General features: G+C 45.3%; 2 protein-coding genes across 17 annotated transcripts in view; one reads left to right on the forward strand and one right to left on the reverse strand.

Annotated features, from left to right (window-relative positions):
- The first annotated feature begins 161 nt into the window (after positions 1 to 161).
- On the forward strand, positions 162 to 11,257 carry TTC19 (tetratricopeptide repeat domain 19). Of its 4 annotated transcripts, none has more exons than XR_003996972.1 (12): positions 162 to 357; positions 978 to 1,081; positions 1,587 to 1,697; positions 2,071 to 2,109; positions 2,317 to 2,373; positions 2,695 to 2,756; positions 3,528 to 3,622; positions 4,170 to 4,324; positions 4,676 to 4,838; positions 5,856 to 6,142; positions 7,337 to 7,380; positions 8,353 to 11,257. XR_003996972.1 is itself a non-coding variant. In XM_030536688.1 (10 exons), the coding sequence occupies exons 1-10, from the start codon at positions 177 to 179 to the stop codon at positions 5,987 to 5,989; spliced, it is 1,101 nt and encodes a 366-aa protein (XP_030392548.1). In that variant the 5' UTR covers positions 162 to 176; the 3' UTR covers positions 5,990 to 6,206. The 4 variants fall into 4 exon arrangements, 2 of the variants coding, with proteins under 2 accessions (XP_030392548.1, XP_030392549.1); XR_003996971.1 differs by having other exon boundaries at positions 8,403 to 11,257; XM_030536688.1 differs by lacking the exons at positions 7,337 to 7,380; positions 8,353 to 11,257 and having other exon boundaries at positions 5,856 to 6,206.
- The window catches only part of NCOR1 (nuclear receptor corepressor 1), a 103,605-nt gene continuing 96,519 nt past the window's right edge, over positions 8,442 to 15,527 (reverse strand). For 12 of the 13 annotated variants that reach the window (XM_030536675.1, XM_030536684.1, XM_030536679.1 and 9 more), the window contains 4 exons: positions 15,145 to 15,198; positions 13,723 to 13,944; positions 12,297 to 12,479; positions 8,442 to 11,457 (listed from right to left, as the gene is read on the reverse strand). In XM_030536675.1, the coding sequence (XP_030392535.1) occupies positions 11,270 to 11,457; positions 12,297 to 12,479; positions 13,723 to 13,944; positions 15,145 to 15,198 (647 nt within the window). In that variant the 3' untranslated portion in view covers positions 8,442 to 11,269. Of the gene's footprint in view, positions 11,458 to 12,296; positions 12,480 to 13,722; positions 13,945 to 15,144; positions 15,199 to 15,527 lie in introns of those variants that run through there. The other variant, XM_030536685.1, reaches the window with a different exon arrangement.

A 15,527-nucleotide genomic window follows, 5' to 3' on the forward strand; every position in this document is an offset into this window, starting at 1 on the left:
TGGGAGGGGACGTATCGCTGCTGGGCTGGGGCCCAACCGCCAGCGCTGCACTGGTCACGTGACCTTGAAACGTCACTTTCCCTTGGCCCCCTTCCGGGTCACAGCGCTGTGGGGGGGGTCATGTGAGCAGGTCCGGGAAGGTGGCTTGTCCCTCGTCACGTGACCGAGCGCCGGGGATGCTGGCGGCGCTGCGCAGGGGGCCGGGCCTGGTGGCGGCCGCGGGGAGACGTTGCTGCGGGGCGCGCCTGCCGGCCCGGTGGGACAAGGCCCAGGGCAGGCGCGGGGCCGCCTGGGGAGCGGGGTCCCTGCGGGCGGGGAGCGGGCTCAGCCCCGGCGGCGTCCTGGCCGCCCTGGCAGGTGAGAGCAAGGGGAGTCGGTGATTGGGGCTCGGGGGTTCGGTTATGGGGGCTCAGGGGGCTGAGAGGTGATTGGGGGGCTGGATGGCACAGGAGCTATTGGGGCCCATTGGGGGGCTGGCATATGAGGGACCTACTAGGGGCAGGTAGGTGGGGGTCTGGGGGGACCTGGCAGACAGAGGTGGCTGTTGGGGGAGACTGATAGGTGAGGAGATTATTGGGAGTCAGGGTGGGGAGAAGCGGTGCCTGGCCTGTAGGTACAGGAGGGGAGGGCAGAGTGGGCTGGGAGCTGGAAGGTGGGGAAAGGGGCAGGCCGTGAGACGGAAGGCTCAGGGGTGAAGGTGATGGGGCCGGGGCACTGGGGGGTATGGGAAACATCCTTGCATGTGAGTGCAGTGGAAATGGGGGGGGGCTGTTACAAGTAACTGGGGGGTGGAAGTGGCACTGTGTGGGTGATTCCAAGCAGTGGAGCCTAACCTGCTGTTTGAAGGGATTCACAAGTCCATGCTTCTCCTGGTAGAGAATCCCCATCCAGCCGCCTTGGCAGGGAAGGATAAAACCCTCTCAGCTGTCATCACAGCTGAGATCCAAGTACATCCAGTCAAATGTTTCTCTTCCCAGCTTTCTCCTTGTTCTCTAAAAGTGCTGAGGAAGAGAAGGAGACAAAGGAAGGGGAGAGTGCAGGGACTGAAGACACCATTATATTCCTTTTGAAGAAAGCCAAGGTAAGCTCACAAGGCCCTATATTAACATTAGCTGTATTTGCACAGCCCCAAGAGCTCTAGTCACAGATCAGGACCCACAGCCTATTACCCATGTAGCTTTCTTATTACATACGCTGACTTCAATGAAATCAGCATGCTGGTTTGGTGGGGAATTGCTGGGCACTTCCACTGCGAGAGCCTACTGGGATGCCTTTTGTTCAGCCATGCATCCTATTGATGAGCCAGTCCAGAGACTTGGAGGCATGGATGGGGGGAGGGAGCCGAAGTATCAGCTAGCACTGAGGCGTCCATAAGGGGGGCAGAGATTAACTGCGCTTCCCAAGACACTGATCAGAGCAGCATCTGACAGTTTATTCTGTTCTCTCTGCTCCTGTGAGCAGCATTGGCACAGATGTGTTCACCTGCACAGTGAAACCCTTGCTTGGCCTGCCAGTACACTGGGATCAGCATTCCCGCATGCTGGGATCTCTAATCATCGTAGATTTTCCCTTCTCTCTGCTTCCAGCTCAGCATCATGAAGCAGGAGCTTGAGGAAGCGGAGCGGATTCTGCACCAAGCCATCCAACTCTCCCATCAGTCGGACAACAAGAAAGCCATCATCTATACCTATGACCTGGTAATACTCCCAGGAAAGCTGTAGGAGAGACAGGGGTCCTCACAGCTGCCATGGGATGTGGTCTCAGTCTCTCTGTCCCAAGCATGGGCTCAAACCTCTGAGCTTGACACATTTATGACTAGGATTGTATGACATGGTTGGTTGGGGTAGCAGGGGCCTGGACTCCCTTGCAGTCTTGTGTTTTTTATATTCCTGTTACTTCCCTTGCCCTCCACTGGGCAGTGATTTCAGCAGCTGGTGACATGTTTTTGCTGGGTGGAAGTTGCAGGTAAAAAGAGGAGGAAACCTTTTTGTGCGAAGCTAGCCCAAGGTCAGCAGTAGCTTCACATGATGAAGCTTTGGGATCCCTGAGTGCTTTCTCCTTCTCTTCTAGATGGCAAACCTTGCGTTCCTGAGGGGTCATCTGGACAGCGTGAGTAAAGTCCTATTACTTGAGTCTGTGAAGAGCCCTGTACTGTGTCTGAGATCATCAGAGGGCTGCCCACAATGTTAAGTATTCTGGCTCTCAGCTGGGTTATACTAAATGATTCTGCAAAGGCCAGTTTCAGGCATAGATGCCCTACCTACACCAGCTAAACCTGGGCGCTGGCTCTTTAATGTACTTCCACTTTTATTTCAGGCAGAGAAGCTCTTCAAAGCAGCAATGAGCTTCTTGCTGGCTGGGGACATGAAGCAGGTAAGAGCTTCTCCACACAGGCTTCCTGCTGGGCGTGAGGTCCCATTCCTTACATTACCTCTTGCTTGGGAAAGATGTGGCCTTGCACCATTCCCTATAGCGCCTCCTACAGGGAGCTGCTGGTACTGGAGCGGCAGTGAGCTTCCCTGCCATTCAAGCAGCATCTCCTGGAGGTAGCTGTTCATTTACACCATGTATAGGGCATTATCTTGGCCTGCGTCTGGTCTCTGAGGAAACATTGGTTCTGCTGTAAGGATCAAAGAGAGGAGTGATCGTGGCTGCCCCCTCTAATGTGCCTTTGACTTCTCTTCCTCCTGACAGGATGACAATGCCATCATTGAAATATCTCTCAAGCTGGCCAGTATCTATGCTGCTCAGAACCAGTGAGTACTGGGGTGAGGCTGGAGTGCAGATGATTGTTAGGTCCAGGATACCAGTGGTGATTTTTGGGGCAGGGGAAGCTCTTTCTTCTGATCTGGGGAGGAGAAGAGGTCCTATGTTGAGGGTTGGGGGTGTTCTACTAGCTCGGGGGTGGGGGCTTCCCCATCTTACAGGGTATTCTCAACATGGAGACCTCAAAGTCAGTGACTTTCATGAGATTCCTGTGTGATGTGGCACCTGTTGCCCAGCAGCAGAGCAAGACCCAGCTGATCTGTAGCATGCTCTCCAGCTAGGTCCTCTGCCACTTTAGATGGAAATATCCCTACAGCAGTCTGCAGCTAAGTCCCATTGATCTAACGGAGAAAACCCACAAAAGAGCTGAACACCTTTGGGCTCAATTTCAGTGTTTACAAATGTAGTTGGTGGCTGGCTGGCTGGCTTTTCAGTGAGGTAGGTGAGTGCTCTGTCTGTAGGCCAGGGACAGCAGCAGGGCACACTCCATACCCTGTGTCCCATGGGCAAGAGGGGGATGCTACTTCTCCAGAGCTGTCAGAACCCTGGGCCTGTTTGTTAGGTGACCAAGAACCAGGCCAACAGAGTAGGAGGGGAGGGAAGGGTCCCAGCAGGAAGGAACTGACCCTCAGGGTAACAGTAACATGGCTTGTCTCCCAGGAATGCCTAGTATGTGGTGGTAGTGAGCTAACACTGCCCTGGGAGTGTGGGATGAACGGCCTGGCTTTGCTGAGCTCTGACCTTTGCCCTTTGCTGTGCAGACACAAGCTGGCTCTCGCTGGCTATGAGTTCTGCATTCTGACCCTGGATGAGAAGATAGCCAAATACAGGGACTTGCCTGAGGATGTCCTCCCAGGTAGGAAGCTCCTGGCCTCTTGCTGTCATAAGTGTAGCTTCTGCCTCTCTAGGGACCTTCCTATGTTGCCATTGGTATCTCTCCTGCAGCCCCTTTCTTCCATTCCCTCACTGGCTTTTATCTCATGAGCTGCAATCAAGCTCTGTGTCCTTCCCTGCCTCTGCCTCATCTTAATCTGTCTGTTTCCTTCACCACCCTGTCCAACCGTCTCCTTCATTCTCCCTGTGTCTGCTCTGGCCCTAACACGTCACACTGGCTCCCTGCCCACGGAGCCCTTAATCTGTTTTACTGCCCAGCTATCTTGCCATTTGTCAAAGCCATACCTGCTACCTCTGCCTCACTCTCTGCATTTGCTGTTAAGCAAGGTGGGGCAGGGCAGAGATCTTGTCTCAGGAGTGTGAGGGTGTTGCTTTGGCAGTATTACTCAGTGCTGATCCTTTGACAATGTTCGGACAGGTGTTGGTAAAAATCCCCTTGGGGCACTGTCCGGTACCTATTCCTGAGAGAAGTGGGCAGCACTTTGACCCATCTCTTTTCCTGCTCACAGCGGAGGAAAGAGCCAACACACACCTCCTACTTGGTCTGTGCCTGGACTCATATGGTCGCTACCTCCTGGCCAACAAACAGCTGTCTGGGGCCCAAAGAATGTATGAGAGGGCACTTCAGATCTCCAAGGAGGTCCAGGGAGACACCCATCCCCAGGTGAGCAGAGACTGATGGCTGGACTCAGAAGGAGCGCTGGGGGCTCAGAATGGCACGTGCTGGAGCAGTGGCTGTGAGCTCATGCCCCTGCAGGGGGTCAAGAGTAAACATGTGCCAGTGCCCAGGCAGGGGAGGACTGAGCTAGATCTGTCCTGGTCTGCCAGCACTGAATCCTCTGCTACTCTGGGAAACCTATTGCACTGACCCGGGCTGGCTAAGCTGGATGTTCAGCCTTCCATAGCTGTAGGTCAAGACAGGACCCTGTATCTGCATTGCCATTGGTTAAGTTCTAAAAGCAAAACTACTCCTCCGCCCTCAGCTCTAAAACTTCCTCTCCCTGTCCTGGTGCAGACTGTGGTACTGATGAATGACTTGGCAACTGTGCTGGATGCCCAGGGCCTCTATGATGAGGCATATACACATGTGAAGAGGGCATCTGAATTGGCAAAGCAGACTGAACACCCTGAGGAGCACATGGTGCTGAATAACCTTGCAGGAATTCTGATGCACAGAGGTAAGTAGTGACACCCAACCCAAGCAGGAAAGGTGATTTCTTTGCTTATAACTCTCTTGATTGCAGTAAGGGGGTGGGGGGAGGAGAGGGAGGGAGCAAGGCCTGTGCTGTGGCAATGAACATGGGATAGGGACTTCAGTGCTGCTGTAGCACTGCTCTCCTTCCCACTCAGTATAATAGCCCTGGCTTGTCTTAAACAACATTTTATGCTGCTTTCAAATTTTAACCTGTCAAGTGAAGATGCCTGTACTGATTGGTTGGGGGTAAGGGGGAGAGTTGGTGCCTTGGAGGCAAGTGACTTTAAATTGAGTTGAATTCTTACCTACCATTCCTTGACAGCCACTAACTGCCTCACTATCCACCCCACTCTATTGGGCACTGGCTGTAGTGGTAACTACCAGAGAACACTGCAGCAGTCATATCTCATCTCTGAGCTCTTAAGCTAGGGGTAGCTGTGCTGGGCTACTGCTCCATCCCTCATACAGTTAGTTCCATTGGCTGAAGACTCTACAACCGTAGAGCAAGATTCATATCTAACCCTTAAATTCTGGAGTTCAGACATGGCTGCTGCCCTGCTCTGCACACAAGGGGAGTAGCTCTGACTAGCAAAGCATGAACAGCCCTTGGTAAAGCTTCTCCATCTTACTGCTGCAATGCAGGAGCAGCGCTGCTGCCAGTGAAGAGTGAATCACAGGGTTCTAGATTGGCAGGAGTGGAGGGGACTCTCCCCACCTCATTCATCCTCAGATCCTGCCTGGGACAGGCTAGCTGAGGAGCTGGTTCCGTTAGTGACAGCTGCTCATGTACAGAAAGAACAATGAAGGGAGGGAATCGGACAGAGCTGGCTTTTATTTTCTAGATGGAGAACAATTCCCTTTCAACCATGACCTAAACCCCAGTCCTCCCTGGTTTGTGCCTGACTGTTCCAAGCAGTACTTTAAGTGTAATCACTCAGCTTAGGATGGGGGGCAAGGGTGGGTGTAACATTCACTTTGCTTTCTTCTCCACTGAACACAGAAGACTTTCTGCAAGCAAAAGAGGTGTACAGAAAAGCCCTGAAACAGGCAGAGCTGAAAGGAGACACTGCATCTATAAAGCACATACAGGAGGAACTAGCAGAGCTGGCTAAGAGGAGAAAGCAGTCAAACTGAACATGTGATGCACAAATGAGGGAGGCTTGAAGTAGCTTAGACTGAATGAACTGCTGAAGGCAAGGTGGTGGATTATATAAAACACAGGAAGGCTGGGACCTGTTGCCATTTTCAGTGGGAACTAAAATAGCTTAACTCCAGGTTCAGTACTGAGTAAGTACAAGAAAGGAGGTACTGGTCTTAAACTCAAAATAAAGCTTTGATTGAATTGCTGGAGGCTAAAGGCTCATTAGTCCATGAACAGAGTGTACTGAACTGTACTTGATTACCAAATTTAAATGTGCTCTGCTTTAATCTGAGGTCTATCACTATTGTGGGAAGTGGATTCACTGGGAGCGTTGGACCAGTGCTCAGAATGGTATGCTTTTTAAACATTACAAGTCACGAGAGCTCCTGCTGAATGCCTCAACTGGAACAGTAAAATTATCACTAGTGCTTTCTCACTTTCCCGTTACCTTGCTAGAGCACCACTAGTGCTGAGCACAGCAATGCAGAGCATTTACATCAAAGGAAGGAGGGGACAGGGTGGTAGTAAAAAGCAGTTTCATTTAGCTTTTAAGTGAGAAGGGATAGAACCATTAATATAGGCCAAGCCTGCTTTTTTTTTCCCTTCCTTCCAACTGCAGGGAAAAAATGCCCTTAAGGCACTTCAGCTAGACTGCTGGGAGAGGCTGTGGTATAGGAGGATTAGCAGGTGGGTAGGGTACAAACCCTGGGACTCTTAAGTCAAACAGGGACTGCTGCAGAAGAGGTAAAATGGGGCCACTTCTCCCCCAGCATCAGAACTGTGCAGAGGGACCCCTTCCCCACTGAGGGGTTCTGGAACCCATATGGCATCCACCCCTTCTCCTAGCTATGTGACCTTTAGGAAAAACTACAGGGAGGTCAAGGTAAACTGAACCAGGTACAGGAACCAATTCAAGCAGGGCCTGATGAACAGAAGTAGGCAGTGGCTTTCCTGTAGTCTTTACTCTAAATATTCTCTCCCACCTTAGCCCCACTGAAAGGATTAAAAAAACTAAACCAGAAAGTTGTGGAACAAATATGCACCATACCATGCTCACATTGTTCACTGGGCTTCTCCATTTTAGCCCTTTCTCTTGTCTACATACATGGTAAGGCCAGTGAGAGAGAGACTGGTGCATGCTCTGTGCACAGGGGCTTGCATAATAAGTCCCATTCACAGTTGGCTGTTAGGTACCGTGACAGCCATCATGTTTAGGAATGTCATCACTTAATCTGGTTCAGTTCCCCTCTGTAAAATGGAAATGATAACCCTCCCCTGGAGCGCGAGGCTCTTACACTTTAGAGACCTGCCTTAGCATATTTTGTTTCCATTTTTGAAAGGTGCTGTCTGTACTGGAGAGAAGATCTGTCTCTTCTAGACCACAGTAAGTATCCACAAACTCACCCCTTGTGAGGGGAAGGTTGTTCTCTGTTCCCAAGACAGGTCATCTGTTCAGAAATCAGATATTAATCCACTTCAGTTTCACCTCCAGTGCCCAGAGTGCACTTACTGAGCAAGACCCAATTAACTGCTTATTCAAGATTTTCCTTCCACCGTATAAAGGTTACAAAACTCAGTTATTAGTGGCTGTTGCTAAACACCTGAAGCTTCCTGCTGCAAGAGGTAGTTCTGCTCAAAAACAATGACAGGAGTGCCTCCTCAACCTAGCACTGGAGCACTGTACTTCATACTGAATGCAGATGTGTGGGTTGTAACACAAATAGCCTTTGAGAACAGTTCATAGCAAGCCTACCCAAGAGGGAAGGATAAAATGAAGATTGTTATAACAATCCTAAGGAAGTTAAGTGGGCAGAATTACTTTAAAGTAGTGTCACACAAGTGGAGCTAGCTTTAGGGTTTTCAAGAAGCAGAGTGGGTAAGAGGTTTGTTTACCATCATATTCAAGAGCACACTTTGGTGTAATGTGCACACCTGAACATTGTTACTGTTCAGATTACTTACATTAGTGTTGTTAGGCAGCAGATCAGTTAATCTTCAATGCATTCAGGTTTGGTCCTCTCTAGATTGCATAGCTTGGCATTCTAGCAGGAATACATGAACTCCTAGGCCAGTTTAGTGAATAGTGGGGCTAGGGGCCTGATTTCCAAGCTTAGGCCTCCCATTATTACAAGTGCAGGTTTGTCTCCATGAAGAAGAATTGCTAAGGGAAGAGAAAACAACAATTACAGGCTCGGGTGTGCCCACAGAGAATGAAGGACTAAATACCCTATGCGTTTTATACCACATTCACTGTAGTATGAGCATGCAGTTGCCAGATGGACTTCTATTTCCTAGAACTCCAACGGTCTATTCTAGTGGTGTAATCTGAGACTACTTGAATTTCAGTGCCCTACAGGGGGCTTCAGCTGTTTCTGTCAAGTGTTTTTGTCATTCTCATCAACACAGCTTGATGCTGCAAAACAAGAGGGACACAGAGCAAAAGGAAATGGAGAACTGATCCCCTTTATTGATTGGTCTGAATCCAGAAGTCATTGTCTACTGAAGACTTTTTGTGGAAAAAAACTGAATTTTAGCATGACGCATGGGTTTTTTCAAGTCTTAAATGTTTTCATATCAGAATCACTGAACATATCAAGAGGAAAACATCGTGAAAGCACTGATCAGAAATCAACAGTTACGAATTTTGTAGTAAACTACTTTTGTAAACAATGATTTACAGACACCTTCCTGTTTGAAACAGGCCAGGTGTAATTCCATATTCAAAGGCTACTGGATTTTTTTTTAATAATGCTTAGGCTCTGGGTATTATCAAAAATTAAAACTTAAGGAACCCTAAAAAAATTGCTTCACAATAAGAAAAACAAAAGTAACGTGCAAATGCCACTCTTATCCTATATCTCTGAGGGTTATTCCGCAAAAGAGGGGCTGCTTGACTACCCTTAGTTAGGATACCTTGCAGCATCAGTAAAGAGAACACACAGATTTCCCTCCTTTATGTAAATTAGGCTAAAGAACAGATGATGTTCATACAGTACAATTAACCACAGGCTTTGCAGGTACAAGCCTCTATTTCAAACATACTGAGGTTTTGTTACACTGAGGAAAGGAGAAAAGACGAACTTTGGAATGGCACTCCATTTTTCACTTTTCCAAATTTAAATTCACAATGTGGGGAGACCAACTTATAGCAGTGTGTCCTTGAAGATGAGTAAAGAAAATAAAGGACAGTTAAAATCAGGGGGATAGGGACTCCAAACAAGAGTTGTTCACTTTACACCTGACATGCTTCAGGGTTTTCACATTTTTCAGGAGGACTAAAGATTTTAACACTTCCAACTGATTTTAACGCTGCAGGATACAGCATTTAAATACAGCAGCAAAGCAAATCTGCAATACTTATAGCTCATCAAGTTTCCAAACAGACTGCAAACCAGCAGAGAGGAGTCTAAAATCTCCTGTTGCTTTCTCTTTCCTACAGTTGGGACAACCTGGGGCTCTCTTCAATAAAGTACAACACACTTTTAAAAGATTTACAGCACAAGGGGTTCTGTACCTCTTCCCATTTGTTAAATACAGGCAAAGGGCATCACAGACCTATGAAACACAGCACCTGCATGGACTCCCAAGTTACAAATTTGTATACCTTCCAGACATAAGGAATTGCAAATAGAGGTCTAAAATTAAACTTTCTTCAGTAGGCTGAAAGATTGTGATAAGTTTGACAATCTCTTCCTGAGACAAATGTTGAATATGGTCTTGGTTCAAATTGCTGAAGGGACACATGCTGCTTATATGTTTCATTTAATATTTGACTTTGCCACCCACCCATTCAGTAGTTTTCTCTCCATATCAATACTTGTCTCCTTGTACCCAGAGCACTTAAACTCATGGTCCTGGGGCCAGTGCAACCATATGAAAACGAAACATGGCAGATTCCAACTGACACACTGGCCACACTAATCAGATGCATGTACTACAAGTATATTACTACAGTAGAGGCCTCCAATTCCAGCAGGCACTGACAGATGAATGGATAAAAAGGACCCTCTTCTAGTACCATAAGCAAAATTTTTTTTTTTAGAGAGTCTCTATCAAGTAACGTTTAGGGGTTGGTTCAATATAAAAAAAACAGGTTTCTATGCAAATCACTTCTTACTGGACTAGGTTTTAAAATGCATGTTAAAAGATTTAACAATTAGAATGAAGTGAGCAGTAATCACAGTATCTTTTTCAAACTGGCTGTCAGAGCCCAGAAAGTTGACTCTCATATTTCTTGATTACAAAGCTCAGAAGTAGCTTTATTTATTTATTTTTAAACTAGAGCAGTGGATATTTTTTTCTTGATGGACCCAACAACCCACCCAGAGCCTTTGTTAAGTTAAGCAATCTGCTGTGATTTATATGGATATTTATGGTAGTAAAATTTGTTTAAAATAGTAGCCTTTTTCAGCTGCATACAATGCAGAAACAGAAAACATTAAAATAGTCTTTTGGGGCACAGTTAAATTACCAGTGTGCGTAACAGTGAGGTATGACTCCAGAAGCTGCTTGGTTGGGTTTTTTGTTATTGTTTTTTCTTTTTAAACTGAACCATAAACATACCCATGCAATAATATTTCTGCAGTGTTGCTAAATAAAACTGACCACACTGAAAATTTACAATGTGGCAGAAATTTAAAAATTAAAGAAATATATCATCTTACCCCAGCAGACCTGACTATGTTAATGTACAGAATTTAAGGGGTCAGTCTTAAAAATCAACATTTTCACAAGAGCTTGAACACCACTGTGTCTAGGGAAAAAATTAAATTGAAGCACACCACCAGTAAGAGGTGGCACTGCATTAACAGGCAATGATGCTATGTCGGTTGGGAGAGTAAGGTATGAAGAGTACTCTACACTTGAGAAAATGCTTTAAAAAAATTACAAAATGACCCCTAAGGCTTATGCAATGATTGAATGTAAGTACACCAGAGACTATAGCAAGGGAAAAAAAACACTGCAAAAAGTACTCTCTATTTACAGAAGAATGATTTAAAGACATTATGGTTTTCTTTACAAATAGATGCAGAACAGGAATAGTCCACTTTTTAAAAAGTCTTTACATATTTATTTTTAGTACATCAACCCTCCTCAATCACGATCCTCCTACACGTGGTCTGTGCAGACGGAATCTTTTCGATTTACTCTCCAAATAGCTCCCCATCATCTCTTCGTGCGTGGCCCTTGCTCTCTTGGGAAGTCCCTTTTGGCATAAGTCAAAAATAAGAGTTTTTTCGACCCACAAATTAAAAAAAAAACCTCTGCATAGTTCAGTCATCACTGTCAGACAGAGTCTCATATTGTGCTGAAAGCAGTGGTGCAGGCTCTCGCTCCCAGATCCTGTTCTGTTGGTGAGTGGCTGCTTGGCTCATGGATGGCGGGGCACATGCAATGGACGTTGGTGGTGTACTGCTGAGCATCCGCATTGTCAAAGGGTTGTAAGGAAACTGAGTTGATCCTAAGCCAAAAAAGTTTAACTCAAATAAGACAGGCATCACTCCAACCAGATCTTCAAGACTTAACTTTGTTTTCACTACATGAATAGACATGTGACAGATCAGAGGTCAACACTGGCATTTTCCACCAAGATTCCAGAACCTAATAATTTTAACACCAGACCCCTGAGAAAGGGAAAGTTAAATTTACTCCTTAAAATTCCCATTAGTTTACAACAGTCAGGATCACATGTAATCTGTTTACAGGGAGGCCAACACTTGATTACCATCATCTTTGTTTACGTGTGCAGCTTTAACTCAGAACATTGCAGGAAACACAACTAGTCATTCACCCCATTTCTTTGGCATATGAACCTCATAATATTGGTTTTATAATACAATGGGTTTCAGTTTCAGGGATTACAGTGATCCTTCAAGCTCTGTGGATCAAAAATTTCCCAAAACCAGTTTTCCACCGGTGCCTCTCACTGTACAGTGAAGAGTTGGTTGCAAGGATCAGATAGGAAGTAATTTTTTTCTGTTTTCAAAGTTTAAACATAATTTCACTCATCTCTGGTGACTCAGCTGCTGATAAAGAATATTACAATTTTTGAGAGGACTAATTAAACCACTTGTGGTGTGAATGACCTACTTTGGTGTTAAAATGCCTGGTAGAACATTGTCTTCCCTTATAAAGAGATGGTTTGCTACTCTGTACATATCTGATTTAGAAAAGATCCTGTTTAATGAATATGGATACTGTGATATTTGGCCCAGACACTTAAAATGGGTCTTTCCACATCTAACCTTACCAATTCTAGTTCTGTTATTTTTTAGTAGTATTTCTGGCAACATTTCTCACCTGTTGAAGAAGGCCTGTCTTCCCAGGCCCACACTGGAGTCTGCCTGTGGTAATCTCCTTCTGAATGTACAGATGAGACAGAGGAAGGTCTCTCAGTTCCTAAGTATCCCTGCCCAGGAATAGGAGATTTAGACTTCCTACTATTAGACTTGCCAATTAACTTCTGCTTGCCAACTCCCCCTCCTGAAAATGGAAGTCACAGTAAAAAGATTATTTTTAAAAAAAAATTACAATTTAGACTCAATAATAAATTTATAACCAAACTGCCATATAGCAAGCTAATTGTATAAAGAGATTCCTTTCAGCAAACCAAATCTGGATTTCTTAACCTGGAGACAAGTATCAGAGCCGTGTTAGTCTGGATCTGAAAAAGCAGCAAAGAATCCTGTGGCACCTTATAGACTAACAGATGTTTTGGAGCATGAGCTTTCGTGGGTGAATACCCACTTCGTCGGAAGTCACAGTAAAAAGATTATTTAAAAAAATTCACCCACGAAAGCTCATGCTCCAAAACGTCTGTTAGTCTATAAGGCGCCACAGAACTCTTTGTTGCTTTAACTTGGAGAGTTACCTTTAAACCCTCTGGTGGTAGCAGCCTATAGCTTCTGTTTGCTGTTCATGCACCATTGCTGAGAAATCCCCAGAGCTCTGCGCGGATATAAAAAGGTATCCACAGAGCTGCAGGTCTCTACCGGGAACCACAGCAACGAAAGCAGCATATATCAGGCCACCGCTCCCAGAAGCCAGCACCCCGTGGCAGCCACGCCGGAGGAGCTTCCAGCACAGGGCGCTGGCTCCTGGGAGTGGCGGCCCGACATGCTGCTGCTTTTGCCGTTACAGTTTCTAATAGTCCTGCAGCTCTGTGGATACCGATTTATATCTGGGGATATACATTTTGTATCCGTGCAGGGCTCTAGAAATCCCCACTCCTATCATCAAAGGGTTAATTCTTCAGTGGAGAGGGCCATGTAATGCATTTCCTTCCCTTTGAAGAGACAGGTTACTTTCACCTAATGCTAGCTACAGTTACCATGCATTAGTCAGCCATTTTGCAAAGGTTTGTGTACACTCTTTAGAGGTGCTGTTCCAGGTAGGCATCTTTCTATACCACAACACTATGCAGGTGCACCCCTCCTGATTCCATCCTTGCCTATCGTAGCCCCCATGTTTTCAGAAAAGAAACATTGGCTAAGACTCTGGAGTACCAACACTGCTTCTTTGAACTGGAGGGGACATTGCTGAAGAACGAGGCACCCGTCCCCAACCCAAGGGGTGAACATGTTGCCTCCATAGCACTGTCAGGGAGCATGGATTTCTCAGTTTTCATGATTTCATGCTCTCTTAACTACTTCAATTACACCCCACAATTACTACCCGTCCGTCTCAAGGCCTTGCAATTCTGACGAGCTGTAAAATGATTTCTCACCTGAATTGGGTGATGGATTAGCTTCCTCTCTACGAGCCTCGCTATTAGCTGAGACTGCAGGGTTGGAACTACCAGGTGCTATCCCCATAGTCTGAGACATTACAACTCCATGATCCTCCCCTTTGTCATCAAAGCTGCCCATCAATGCCTTCCTAATAATGTCTTCCAGACCCAGATTACTGGCAGGATCTGCAAAGGAATGACCCCTAGAACTGACTGCACCTGGGAGAAGAAGAAATTGTGAGGGGAAGGATGGGAGAGGAGGACAAAATACACCTCAAAAGAATTATAACAAAGAGACAAGGGAGACGATTTTAAAGGGACAGAGGAAGAATGAAAAAAAAACAAAACAAAGATGAGCAGTTTATGCAAAGAAAGCTTCATGCATCAAGCAGCTCACAATGGCTACAATTTAGACATGCCAGCAGCAAACATTAAAGAGCCATGTCAATTATGTCAGTCTCCTGTTTGCATGAGGATAAGATACTTACATGTGCATTAAAAATTAAGAGCCAAGGCAGTTAAGGATGCCAATTTTGACAGAATATTAATCAAAATCAGAATATTAATCAATTAAAATATGTTGGTCATAAAAGGAGACCATCCAGAAAACAGGATTTCTCTCATGATGAAACATTAAAATTGTATGTTGCAACAATTATTTTACAAGTTAAATACTAAATACAGAACACTGGGCAAATATTGATCTTCACAACTTCTCCCCCCTCATCAAGGGAAATCAATATTTTAAAGATGGGGAAAACGGAGGTAGAGTGGTAATGTGATTTGCCCAAAGTCAGAAAGGGAGTTCGTGGCACAGCTTGGATTACTACCTCCGATTGTCTCTATAAGTGACAAGTTATGAACTACACAGTGATTAGGCAGGAGACCGGAGAAGTGTTTAATAGTTACTAATAAACGAGGAGTACTTTAGGACAATTTCTTAATTGACGTGAAGCTACCCAGAGAACTTAATGTAAATACAGCAAATACTTGAGTAATAGCTCAGTTTCTTCCTTCTATTTAAATAAAATTTATGATAATTCAGAAAATAAATTTAGCTATGAACTGTTTTAGTAGAGAATTTTGTTGCAAGTGTTCACAATTTTGATTAAATGAGATGCTAAGGAAAAGATATTTGCATGATTATGATGACAGTGCAAGAAAATTACAAGCCAAACTCTAGTACAAATTAGATTTCTGCCTTAATTGCACTTTAGACATACATTCAAATTCCCTTTTATATTCATTTTGCTTTTCCCTCATGTACTGAAACAGGAATTTCCACATTTAGGGCTCTACTGGCTTATTTCTGCATTTGCCCCCCCTCCCCCTCCCTTATTTCAGAGTTTCTCAATTCACCTGTTAAAAAGTATTACAATTGGCAAATTCTGTTACAAGTAGTGTTTCAGAAAGATTTACCTGAGGTAGTGACTGCTGGCAAATTAAATATTTCAGTTCCTGGCTGAGCAGTTGCTGCAATTAAAACACAACATTTAAGTTTGTTTTATATTACTGAGAAACTCTACACATGTACTAATGTGTATGAGTATTTGAAGAGTCTTCTCTCATTAATGTGCAACTTTATCTGCTGTGACTTCACCTTTGGGTTTCAGTGCAGTGAATGTGAACCACTGGTTGCTCAGTAAAGTAAAACTATGTGCAGAGGTTCATCTTTAATGTTGGTCCATAAACACAACCTCAGACCATCTGTCTGTGAGCTTTCCTTTCCCTTAAAAATACTCTTTCAGACACTAGATGGACCTTTGAAGGTTTTCCTGGTCTTGGAAGTCTTTAAAATGCTT

Source organism: Gopherus evgoodei, chromosome 17 (assembly GCF_007399415.2).
Source record: "Gopherus evgoodei ecotype Sinaloan lineage chromosome 17, rGopEvg1_v1.p, whole genome shotgun sequence".
NCBI classification, from domain to species: domain Eukaryota; kingdom Metazoa; phylum Chordata; order Testudines; family Testudinidae; genus Gopherus; species Gopherus evgoodei.

Excerpts from the sequence above, each read along its gene's own strand:
- TTC19 (XM_030536688.1), top strand. The coding sequence starts at position 177 with ATGCTGGCGGCGCTGCGCAGGGGGCCGGGCCTGGTGGCGGCCGCGGGG. Across the intron at positions 358-977 it reads CGTCCTGGCCGCCCTGGCAG|CTTTCTCCTTGTTCTCTAAA; the intron begins GTGAGAGCAAGG and ends TTCTCTTCCCAG. Across the intron at positions 2,110-2,316 it reads TGAGGGGTCATCTGGACAGC|GCAGAGAAGCTCTTCAAAGC; the intron begins GTGAGTAAAGTC and ends CTTTTATTTCAG.